This window comes from Phaseolus vulgaris, chromosome 11 (genome assembly GCF_000499845.2).
Source record: "Phaseolus vulgaris cultivar G19833 chromosome 11, P. vulgaris v2.0, whole genome shotgun sequence".
Taxonomy (NCBI): Eukaryota; Viridiplantae; Streptophyta; class Magnoliopsida; order Fabales; family Fabaceae; genus Phaseolus; species Phaseolus vulgaris.
The window spans coordinates 48,436,108-48,447,735 of NC_023749.2; the positions used below are offsets into that span (position 1 = coordinate 48,436,108).

At 33.2% G+C, this 11,628-nt stretch overlaps 2 protein-coding genes across 7 annotated transcripts; both read left to right on the forward strand.

The window, feature by feature from the left end:
- Positions 1 to 2,067: 2,067 nt before the first annotated feature.
- Positions 2,068 to 6,605, forward strand: LOC137822968 (uncharacterized). 3 transcript variants are annotated; one of them, XM_068628025.1, is made up of 6 exons: positions 2,068 to 2,302; positions 3,617 to 3,715; positions 3,875 to 4,139; positions 4,242 to 4,438; positions 5,244 to 5,431; positions 5,887 to 6,605. In XM_068628025.1, exons 2-6 carry the CDS (start codon positions 3,621 to 3,623, stop codon positions 6,171 to 6,173), a joined length of 1,032 nt encoding a protein of 343 aa, XP_068484126.1. In that variant the 5' UTR covers positions 2,068 to 2,302; positions 3,617 to 3,620; the 3' UTR covers positions 6,174 to 6,605. The 3 variants fall into 3 exon arrangements, with proteins under 3 accessions (XP_068484126.1, XP_068484136.1, XP_068484144.1); XM_068628035.1 differs by having other exon boundaries at positions 3,621 to 3,715; XM_068628043.1 differs by having other exon boundaries at positions 2,254 to 2,416.
- A 1,072-nt stretch (positions 6,606 to 7,677) lies between these two features.
- Positions 7,678 to 11,408, forward strand: LOC137829576 (protein WHAT'S THIS FACTOR 1 homolog, chloroplastic). 4 transcript variants are annotated; one of them, XR_011084037.1, is made up of 5 exons: positions 7,678 to 8,379; positions 9,642 to 10,312; positions 10,438 to 10,855; positions 10,985 to 11,027; positions 11,139 to 11,408. XR_011084037.1 is itself a non-coding variant. In XM_068636409.1 (2 exons), the coding sequence occupies exons 1-2, from the start codon at positions 7,772 to 7,774 to the stop codon at positions 10,186 to 10,188; spliced, it is 1,155 nt and encodes a 384-aa protein (XP_068492510.1). In that variant the 5' UTR covers positions 7,678 to 7,771; the 3' UTR covers positions 10,189 to 10,930. The 4 variants fall into 4 exon arrangements, 1 of the variants encoding a protein (XP_068492510.1); XR_011084038.1 differs by having other exon boundaries at positions 10,541 to 10,855; XR_011084039.1 differs by having other exon boundaries at positions 10,551 to 10,855.
- The last annotated feature ends 220 nt before the right edge of the window (positions 11,409 to 11,628 follow it).

The following is an 11,628-nucleotide window of genomic DNA, read 5'->3' on the forward strand; positions in this document are numbered from 1 at the left end:
ATGTCAAAACATGAATAAACGTAAATTGAACACATACAATCTATGTTCACAAATAGATCTTATCATATCATGATTCTCACACAATCATATAATCAAGAAGAAATAGGCACTTACCTTGATCCATGAGTGATCCTAATTGAGCACTAACTTTATCTCCTTTATCCTAATCTATCTCTTGCAATTCCGTTCTTGTCTCATACTTTCGTGATGGTTAACAGTGAGACAACTATTATTTGCAGAGGCAGAACCCTATAGTCTTTAGTACCCAATCTCCATCAGATGTAGGTTTTCATTAGGTATATCATCAGATATATATATTTCTCACATTAACCAATGGGCCTTTATTCTATTATTATTATTAAATCATATTTGGGCCCAAAGCCCAAACTCTAAGTCATGTGAGTCACTTTATAGAAATTAATTTACATAATTTCTTACATGATTTAGAATAGAGTGGCTACTAGGGATAACCTAATACATAAAGGGAGTATCATTTGGTAGTATTATGTGTACCATGTGCAAAATTATACGAGAAACAACTTGTAATCTATTATTCACTTGTAAGGTACTAAGTTGAGTGTGGAATTATGTAACCTATGGACAATGATTTTCTTTATACAACACTTTCAACGATTCATGATTCCATAATTAAATAGTAAAGAAAATCAAGTTTAGAAATGCATGTGGATCACATTTAAATGGAATATATGGAATAAGATAAATTGAACCATATTTAAAAATGAAAGGATAGACGAGAAAAAGATATTTACTAAGTCACAAGTAAACACTTAGGTGTGAATAACCAATTGATTTCCAAAATCATTTGTTTCTTATTTTGATTGGTGTCTATGCCCATATGTATAAAATATTTGTAGTTACTAGGAAATGTCAAAGGATCATATATTGACTTTACTTTGACGAGGAAGGGTAGGAAAGCCAAGAAAAATTACAAGGTGTGGGTAGATAACAATTATAACATCAAGAAATATGTAGCATAAATTAGAGTGTTTCTTAAAGGATAAGCTTTTGACAAGGTAATAATAGCTTTACATAGTGAAGGATGCAGATGGACCTTAGTAGACACATGTATTATTTAGTGGGATAGTGGAAATAAGGTGGATTATCGGAAGAATATAAATGTTTGCTTTGGAAAATAGATAAACAAATGGATACACTAAGGAGTGAGCAAGAACATTAAGGACTCACAACACCTTTGTGTGAAGATTGACAACAAACAACAACAAGATACAAATGAGGATCTGTAATAGACAACTAATAATGTCTATGAGTAGAGGGATTAAATGGATGGTGAAAAATTCGTATAAGTCAAAAGAAGGTAAGAGACAATCAAACCAAATTGTAAAAATTGGTATAACCAAAAGATTCGATGTTATTCAATTTATCATCTATAATTCAATTTTGTGCTTTCCAACCTAGAATTTTAAGATTTACACACTTCTATCATCCATGAAATCCATAATTTCACAAAAAAAAAAAAAGAATTCACACCAAATAACCAAAACACAATTTGTTATAACATAATAGTACATAACAATTTATTAAAAAAAAATTAAAAACTTAATTTATTAGCACTATATTTTTCTATCCAAATAATCTATTTATTAACCCAAAATATACAAATAATACTTGCAGAAATATAAAGAAGAATAGAAAAGTTACAAAAATAGTACAATAACCACTAAGAAATCAACTTCCTTACTCTTAGTTGATAATATACTTCAAAAAAAAAAATATTAAAATAAATTTACTCCAAATGAGATCAAACAATGTGAGTTCTTTTTTAAGATAAAAGGTGAACTAAGATAATAATTACAAGCATTAGAACGTGATGAAATTACCCTAGAAGTTTTATTTGGAGAATTTGATAACATTTTAAAAATTTGAACAAAAGCTTTTTGAATTATCAAATTTCAAGAGATATTTTTAGTTTTTATCACCATTATAATTTGTACTTCTTAGCATAATAAAGGCTAAATTATTAATTTTTTCCCATAATTAATAATACTTGTATCATTATAAGAACCCAATCCCTGTGTTTTTATAACCATTCTTGCAAAGTCCTTTCACTACAAAATCACTTATATAAAAAGTAAAATTCTTTGTCAAATGAACCTTTTTCAAAAGAAGAAGTTTGTTTGGTCTCCTCACCCTTGGGATGAACTTGCCTGCAACCCCGATCTGTCACGCGCAAAGACTCCTTCTTCTGTATCCCATTCGTTGATTCTTCTCAGCACCCACTTCAGATTTTTGCAACATCTCAACCTTTTCTTCGCCGAAAACGGTATCAAGATGTTTTTTTTTTTTGGTTTTCCTTTTACCCTCTTAAAATCTCTCACTAGAACGTGTACTGTTATTGCAAATTTTGCATAGATGCGATTTTGGCTGCTTCTGCTATGTATGTATACTCTCTATTTTTTGAACTTCCGATCTATCACAATGGTAAAGATTCCATTTTCACGAGATTTGAGATGTGGGTCTTGATTTGAAGATCTTATTGTGTCTGAATATACTAAATTTTGTGGAACTATGTGTGCTTTCCTCTCACCCCACTAACTTTTTTTTTTTTTCCTTTTTTCGCTTACCAATGTTTGAAGGAGAATTATTTGGGCAGAAATGTAGAATTTTGCATGCACCACTTTGGTAGCATTTGCATAATTCTGCTGGTGTAGACGTGTGACCATGGCTGTCAAACTCGCGACTCGTCCGAGTCCACATACCCTTACCGAGTTAACTCGGCAGTACGCTCGGTTTTTGAGTAAACTAGCAGACTTGGAGTGAACTCGATGAACTCGGTCAAACTCGCGAGTCTGTTCCGAGTTGGCGAGTGCAACTGGGTTTTCCTTTTAACCCAGAACGGTTTCGTTCTGAATGGGGAAAATTAAATTAAATAAACTCACCTTTAGGGTTTCGCGTTTCGTTTTCGTTTTCGTTTCACTTTGCGTCTTCTGTGGAGTGCGCGGAGGTGCCGTTGATCATATAAGGTTAGAGATAGGTGGTGTGGAATTAGGGTTGAATTGTTATGTGGTGTGATTTAGGGAATTAGGGTTCTGTTTTTTTTTTACAAGATGGGCTGCAGATTTTTTTTTTGATTGGAATGCTCTCTGTTTTTTTTAACTGGGAAAACTTGCTGCAATTTATTTTTGGCAGAAGTTGAATTTGGAGCAGTGTATTTTTTAAGAAAGTCTGGGAGTGGATCAAATTCAACTGAGGTTGCATTTGATCTTAAAAATATAACTTTTGATGCCAATGTGGATTGTGATGAAGATGAAGATGAAGATGGAGATGATGGAGGAGAGGATATCATTAGAGGATTGAACCTAAAAACTTTCACATTTGTTCATTTCTAATGATTTAATTTTTATGACTTGAATAATTTAACTCTTGTAGTATTTGTATGAATTTTTTTGTTTGAGGTACTTTGAAGTTATATAATTCTCATTCAGGATTAAATGTAGTTATTTATTATTAATTTTTTTTTTCATGTGAAGTAAACTCTTACAAGTTTATGACTCGAGTCTATGGAGTTCTACGAGTTTACGTAAACTCTCGAGTTTGATAACCTTGTATGTGACCTTTGTGTTTCAATGTTATGTAGCCAGATGTTTGATGGTTGGGTGTGTGCTTTTCTTTTGGTGCTTTCTTGGTCTGTGGAGGTAATTGATGCAAGTGCTGGTGATGCTGATCCAAGCTACAGGTTCATTACTTGTTGCCTTTTGCTCCTTTTTCAGTTTTGCTTGTTGTAGTATCTAGGAAATCTTCATTGCATTCAAATACTCTAAGTTACCCTGAGTTAAGTGGAATTTTGTTGGATTTCTCCATCTAATTTTTTTTTCTTGTTTGGTTTGGATATCAGGGGTTGTGTAGCACAATGTCAGCAGACTGGATGTGTTGGCCAAAGATGCTTTCCAAACTGTAAATTTTCTTCAGATGGAGAATTTTCTGATCGCCCATGGTACATGCAGCAAGGACCACTCTATTTACAATGGAAAAAATGGGATTGTCAATGTGACTGTCGGTACTACTGCATGGTTGATAGAGAGAAAGAAAGGGAGTCACAGAACCTTGGCACAGTCAAATATCACGGCAAATGGCCATTCAGGCGTTTATATGGGATGCAGGTTTGTTGGCAAAGAAGCCATACTTAAGTTTTTCATTTGTGTTGGCATCTAATCATTTTAAATGCCTTTGTTTAATGAACTGCTTTTGTGGCTTTTAACCAGGAGCCTGCTTCTGTGGCTTTTTCTGCTCTCAATCTTGCAATGCATTTTCATGGTTGGGTCTCCTTTTTCATACTTATATACTATAAATTGCCTCTAAAAGATGGAAAGAAGGCATATTATGAGTATGCTGGTCTGTGGCATATATATGGGCTCTTATCACTAAACTCCTGGTTCTGGAGTGGAGTTTTCCACAGTCGGTAAGATATGCAGATATTTTAAGTATTTTGAACTGAATCTAAAGATTTTTGTGTTTAATAATGTCATTCTGATTTGGTTATCCTGCTAATAAAAACCTTGACCATTAATAAATAGGGATTATTTTAGGTGGTGTTAATCAGTCTGTCTGCTGTGTTGTTTGTTCATGAAGATTGAATCAAAATATAAGCGTATCAAATGTGAATGCATAAAAAATTTCTTAATTTATTTTTTAGTTTAAGAATAATTATAATGCTACCTGTTTGGAGGATACCTTGCTATTTGACCATAAATAGTAATTAGTTTTTGGTGGTGTCAATCTGTCTGTATTATTTTTTGCTAGTGAAGTTATACCTTTTAGCTCTTAATTTGAAGTCTGAATCAGCTGGCAAAAGACATGACTCAAATTGAATCACTGTGTATGTATGCATATGAAATGTTAATGCAGAAACAGTTTCTTAATTTTATTTTTGGTTTAAGAATATTTCTAATACTAAGATTCATTGACATCTTTGAAGAAGGCTCACCTAAAATTCATTTTTGTGTAGTCCATAATATATAAGCGGTTTTAATTAAACTAATTACTATATTGTTCTGAATTATGTTGATGTTTCAAGAAATTTCCTCAGTCTTGCTTTAAAAAATCCCACTTTAACAGTGAAAAAGAAACAAAACATGTCACATTAATAGTTGAACATAGCTATTTATGTATCCTAAAATTTCCCTTTCATCTGAAGTTCTTTTTTCTTTTCTTCTTTTCCTCTCTTAGTCTTAAATTTAAATTGTCTGCGTCTTTTTGTACTGCAGAGATGTTGATCTAACAGAGAAACTAGACTACTCATCTGCAGTGGTTCTCCTTGGATACTCCCTCATTTTAGCCATCTTACGAACCTTCAGTGTTCGGGATGAGGCTACCAGAGTTATGGTTGCTGCTCCATTTATTGCTTTTGTGACCACCCACGTAATGTACATCAACTTCTATTTACTAGATTACGGTATGTCCTGTCATGTAATCTTTATATTATTATTGCCTAGAGTGGAGTTGAAGGCAGGACCAATTTGTTATTGATCTCCTTGACAAAATCACGTATCTTGAGATCTCTGTTAATTATGTATGTCCTTCATCTTTGTGGCTTCTGCTTCCATCACAAGATTATTGACAACATTCTTAGCTTATCATTTTTCTTCCCAGTTCCAACCCATTCTTTGACCTTAAGCATATGAGACTGATTTTTGAGGGGGTGCAAAGATTGGATTTGGTTTTGAATAGCTACCATCTTTAACAAAATTGAAGTTATGAGTTTACTGCAAGTTTCCCAATGCAAGAGCTTTTATGTGCACATGAGAGAGACATAAGTTTTGACTTGTATTTTTTCTTTATTATATCTTTCATTTCTCTTATCCATTTTCTCTTGTGCTGATTTTGATAACATTTTCAACCTTACTGTAGGATGGAATATGATAGTTTGTGTAGTGATGGCCGTGGCACAGCTTTCCATGTGGGCAGTTTGGGCTGGTTGTAGTAAGCATCCTTCACGTTGGAAGCTATTGTTTGTTGTTTTTTCTGGTGGCCTTGCAATGCTCCTAGAAATCTATGATTTCCCTCCATATCATGGACTTTTTGATGCACATGCTATTTGGCATGCCACTACCATTCCTCTAACCTACATTTGGTGGAGTTTCATCAGAGATGATGCTGTGTTTCGAACCTCTAATCTCGTTAAGAAGGCCAAGTAACTTCCTTTTCTACTCACTCAACGCTTTAAAGATCATTCTTCTACTCACAGCCAAGGCTGTGTTTGATGTTGTACTTGAAGTGCTCATTTCACTTTCTATCATTAGTATAGATTTAGCTGCTGAGTTTTGCCTTTACATTTGGGTGAAAGATGAAGTTGACATTCTTGACCATCACTTCAAGACTGAAAGACCATTTCAGGATTTTGCCAAATGTATTATATTCTTACTTGTATTGCTCGAGTGATTCAATTTTGAAGGATTCTTAGGTAGGTTTGCATGTGTACTATGGACAGAATGAAATGGAACTGTTATATCAGCTCTGTTTTATTCCATGCATTTTAGTTTGCATCAAAATGTGCCATTTTTGAGAAATCACGTAGTCTATAACATGTTCTATATTTGAAATTCATCAAATGTAGAGAACTAAACTCATTCCATTCTGTTCTGATATGTCAACGACACTACCTTAACATGTTTTTTTGACGTTTAAAAACTGTAGAATCCTTCCAGTAACTGAGTTTTAAGCGTTTGGATATTTTCAAAGTGATTATTGGTTACAATATCATGTTGATTTTACAACTAGAACTTGTTAGTAGTAAGGCTAGAATAAGATATCAAAGAATATATTGAAAAAAATGTGCAATTGTCTTGATAACATTTTTCTCTGTAATTAATACCAGGAAGAATAGAAGAAACAAACCATTTAAGTTATGTGTGGCAAAAGTATTTGAAAAGTCTATTGAAGACTTTTTCAGTTAAACTAGTTTAATAAATTATAACTTTTGAGTAAGATTTGGTGAAGTAATTGATAAATGTAAAATGAATTATACATGTTAATATGTTGTTTTGTGTAAATTTTAATTTATTTTATTGATAAAATGGAAATTTTGTTGATTTTTAGCTTTGTAGCTTTTTTTATAGATTAATTATATACATTTTTTATTTATTTTTACTTGTTATATTTTTCATATTATTTATTCAGTTATTTATCTAAAATATCTTATATTGTTTAAAGAAGAGAAACAAATTAGTAAAAAGAATTAAATGTTTATTTAGATACAATTAAAAGTAATAAAAATTATTCTCTTTTATTAAGAAAATTATTTTTTAACTTAATAATTAAAATTATTTTCTTTTATAAAAATAGATTTCAACATTACTTTATATAAACAAGTGTTTAATTATAAAGCAATATTATATATGTAACTATAATTTATAATACAACAAAATATAACAATACAAGGTTTTATTATTATAATCAATATAAGTATTTGTCCAAATTTATCCATTAACTTTGTCCTCTAATAAAAAGAAAATATGTAAAATAGGCGTAAAGAAATTAAATGTGTTGGAAATATTTCTAATATACTCTCTTGTTTCATTTGTATAACACAGAAAAATTTATGTGATGATAATGGGATAATTAAAAAAAACTAAATAATATTTATGTTCATCTCAATTAAACAAAGATAAAATAAATAAATAAATTCTATAAAAGTTAAACCCAAAAAAAAAAAACCTTAAACCATTTCTCGGTTCCCCCTTGCATTGCTCTGAAGCTCTCAACCTGTGTTTCAAAATTCTCCTTCGCCGCCGCCATGTTCCGCCGCGCCATTCCTTTCGGCGCATTAAGAAACGTGCGTTTCGGCGTTAGGCACAAATCCGGCGGCGGAAGAAGGCCGAAGAAGAAAACTTATCACAGAGTGGCGGAACTAGACAGAGTGATGGAACTGCGGAAGAAGCCATTGATGATTCTCCACCTCGCCTCCCTCATCCAGTCTCAGCCCCACCACTCCCCCCTCTTCCTCCGCGACCTCGAGAAGAACGTCGGCTTCGTTCGCAAATGGGCCTTCATGGCCCTCATCGACAAACACCCCTCCGTCTTCCGCGTCGCCGGGACGCCCCCTTCCGTCTCTCTCACGGCCCGGGCCCGAACCCTAGCCCAGGAAGAGGCCCACGCCCGAGCCTCCATGGAATCCCTCTTGGTTACCAACCTGCGGAAGCTGCTCATGCTCTGCGTCGATTGCAAGCTGCCGCTTCAAACGCTGGAGCTCGTTGGGCCTCAGTTGGGCCTTCCCTCCGATTTTAAGGACTGTTTGGTTCCGAAATACCCGCAGTTTTTCGCGGTTAAGCCCTTCCGCGGAAGGGACTGTCTTCTGTTGGAGGATTGGGATTCCACCTTGGCTGTCACTGCTAGAGAGACTAGGTACGTGTGTTTGGATAATAATCATTACATACATTGTAGAAGTTTTTGCATCTGAACGCTTTAAATTGTGAAGATTTTTTTTTTCTTTCCAAATAGATTCTTCGGAGAATTCTGCCGAGCAAACCAATGTAACAGTTGCATGTTACATGTCTTGGAATTTGCTAAATTTTAGGATTTTGTTTTTAAATATTGTGCATGTTTTCATCTCAGAAATTGTCTCCGCTAGTTAATTTGTTATTAGAAGAGAGCTGCAATTTATTACTAAGAGAGGAAAAGAGAGACAAATATGATATGTAAGAAAGAATACTAAGGAAAGTGATGGACACAAAAAGTATGGGTGTATAAAGAACACAACTCTTAAGAAGAAAGTTAATTTGGTTGTTGACTTTGATGTTTATTTGTCCGTTCATCCTTCACAAAAAAAATATTGTAGTATGTTAGAATTTGGGTTTAGACTTAACTCATTCCTATTAAAATAATTCATTATATGAGATTTGTATCCCCTTGGATATTATTACTGGTAAAAACGAGTTATAAGATAGAATTTATGTTAAGATTTCCATCCCCTTGAATATTCTATTTTAGACTGTTACTAGTAAAAACCTTATAAGATAGAGTTTATGTTGTGTTTATAAACGATATCTTAATCATATCATTGGTCAATAAGGGATCTTCAAGGTATCCTTTTATTCTGAGGACCAGCTATCTCAAGTATGTTGGACTAGTTATTTGCCAATGTTCTCATAACAACCCGATATTGAGTAACACTATAGGTCAACAATTATTAGTAAGATAGACTCTCAAATCATATTCTACTTATATACTTTATTTAAAGATATAATTACTGATGAATGGTTGATCTCCAACATAGTCCATGATTCATAACTTTAGTACCCTTCCATGAATATGGTCTTCCATAACATTATGAAAATTAAAGACTCTAATGGTTACTTCTCATAATATTACCGATCATAGTTTTATTTATTTTGCTAAAATAATTGCTTCTTTTTTTTGTTTAAGTTGCTATTTCTAGATACATGTTTGCATTTGTTTAACTTTTAAGAAATTTTTTTCTTCTTAGTTTTGGGTTAGAATTAGATTATTTTGAATAATAATTTAATTTTTTTGCAACTTTTAAAAGCCCTTTTAATTTAAAAAGGTGATTATTTCTCAGTGAAAAGGTGTTCTCTAACGACATAAATAGTGAGACTTTGAACATAATTTTTTTGGGTACAAAATGAGTTAATTTATACATGAATTAGGTTGGCACAGGAAGGAGTTGTGGACCTGAAGGCAAACGGGGATAGGAGGAAGGTGAATATTTCAAGAGATGGGAACTACCTTGGTCCATTTGCATTCAAAATGAATTTTCCTGCTGGTTTTAGGCCAAATGTTGGTTTCCTTAAGCATCTTGAGAGGTGGCAGAAGTTGGAGTTCCCTTCTCCTTATTTGAATGCAAGGAGATTTGATGCTGCTGATCCAAAAGCTAGAAAACGAACTGTGGCAGTGATTCATGAGCTCTTGAGCTTGACCATGGAGAAGAGGATGACATCTGCACAACTTGAGGCATTTCATGCAGAGTGTCTTTTGCCCTCTCAATTACTGCTTTGCTTGATAAAGCATCAGGGGATATTTTACCTCACTAATAAAGGTGAACGGAGTACCGTGTTCCTCAAAGATGCATACCTTGGTTCCAACTTGATAGACAAGTGTCCTCTGTTGCAATTTTATGATAAATTTATGGCACTCTGTGGTAGAGGAAATATTGATTTGTGTGACAACAAGAATTCCTTACCAGCCATTATTTAGAAGTTGAATTTGATTGATTTTTTAGTGATACGGGAATTCTGCATCTCTTCCTAGTTGGTAGGAAATTTAACTGGAAAAGTATGCAGCAGTAAGGATATCATGCCTTACTTAAAAGAAAAACCATGTAAGTACAATCTCCTCATACTTCTACATCAAAATTGTTGATGGATTAGGAATATTGGTTATAGCTAGAAAGGCTGTGATCAGAAGTGAAATTTGACTTCATAAATTAGAATATTTTCATTGCAGTCAGAGGTTGAAGTGATTCAGAAAAGTCTTATCGTTTAAACTTCTGATGCTCATAGTTCGGCCAATATTTATGCCCACATTTAATTTGATCATTGGTCTTAAGGCCTTTTCAGCATGATGATAAAAATGACATTTAGAAGTTCATCAAAAGAAGGGGCTAGGCATGGAAGTATTTACAGCATCATTATGCTTCGGATGCTTTAGCGTAAATTTGCTGCCTTAATCTGAAGATGCTTCTATGAAGATTTTGGCACTCCTTTGATACATTTGTGGCTGACTAGTTAAAGAGCTATAATCGCTTGAAGTGCATTAAAGCAACCATCAGAGTTTTGGTGCAGAGATTGTTCTAAATGCTTTCTCACATGTGTATCATACTTAGGCGTCAGTGCTGGTGTGAGAGTCGTTAGTTGTTCTCAAGGTAATATTCCCTCACTCCTTATGTTCATATATTATTATTCTCAAGATATAAATTGAAGCTTCTCCTTGCATCAAATGATTAAAGCCTTGTAGAATGGATTTATGATGGCATTTTTTCTCTATTGATCAGGAATATAAAAGAAAAACAAGAAAAAATTGAAATTATTTTTGCTGTAAGTTAAAGTTATTTATTCATAAGTTAATTCATAGATTTTCTCTCATGTATCTTCTCTTCCTTTTTATTTTAATTTATGTATAAGCTAATTTTATTTTTCTCCTAGAAGTGTTTATGAAGAAACTCCACCACACATACCCTGAATGAAGAGCTTCAGATTTCATGAAAATATATCCTTTCTTGGGGACTACTACCTAGATACATACGATTTCTAGGGGTAGTACATTACTTTGGATGCTATCACATAATTGTATGTATTATAAATCACTACATGAACTGCTAAATGACTTTAGACAAGATGGTTTACCATTAAATTTATAACCAATTATAGCCCATTTTTTAGAGGGAAAGACAATGTTTTATTAATCAATATGTTTTATTAATATGCAAAAAGTTAGTTTGTTGTGCGAAACCCTTACTAGAATTCATTAGTCAACATGTTGATGGCTTATTAAGACAATTTAACTAATTCAAATCGATTTTTCATCTTGTTATAGAGTTTCATCGTGAGTATTTATCTTTTATTATACGATCTTTTGAAAGACAGATTGCTGACTTGACAATATTTGAGCTTCTTATCACATGACGATCTTGTAGTT

Excerpts from the sequence above, each read along its gene's own strand:
- LOC137829576 (XM_068636409.1), top strand. The coding sequence starts at position 7,772 with ATGTTCCGCCGCGCCATTCCTTTCGGCGCATTAAGAAACGTGCGTTTC. Across the intron at positions 8,380-9,641 it reads GTCACTGCTAGAGAGACTAG|GTTGGCACAGGAAGGAGTTG; the intron begins GTACGTGTGTTT and ends TACATGAATTAG.
- LOC137822968 (XM_068628025.1), top strand. The coding sequence starts at position 3,621 with ATGTTTGATGGTTGGGTGTGTGCTTTTCTTTTGGTGCTTTCTTGGTCT. Across the intron at positions 4,140-4,241 it reads GGCGTTTATATGGGATGCAG|GAGCCTGCTTCTGTGGCTTT; the intron begins GTTTGTTGGCAA and ends GCTTTTAACCAG. Across the intron at positions 5,432-5,886 it reads CTTCTATTTACTAGATTACG|GATGGAATATGATAGTTTGT; the intron begins GTATGTCCTGTC and ends ACCTTACTGTAG.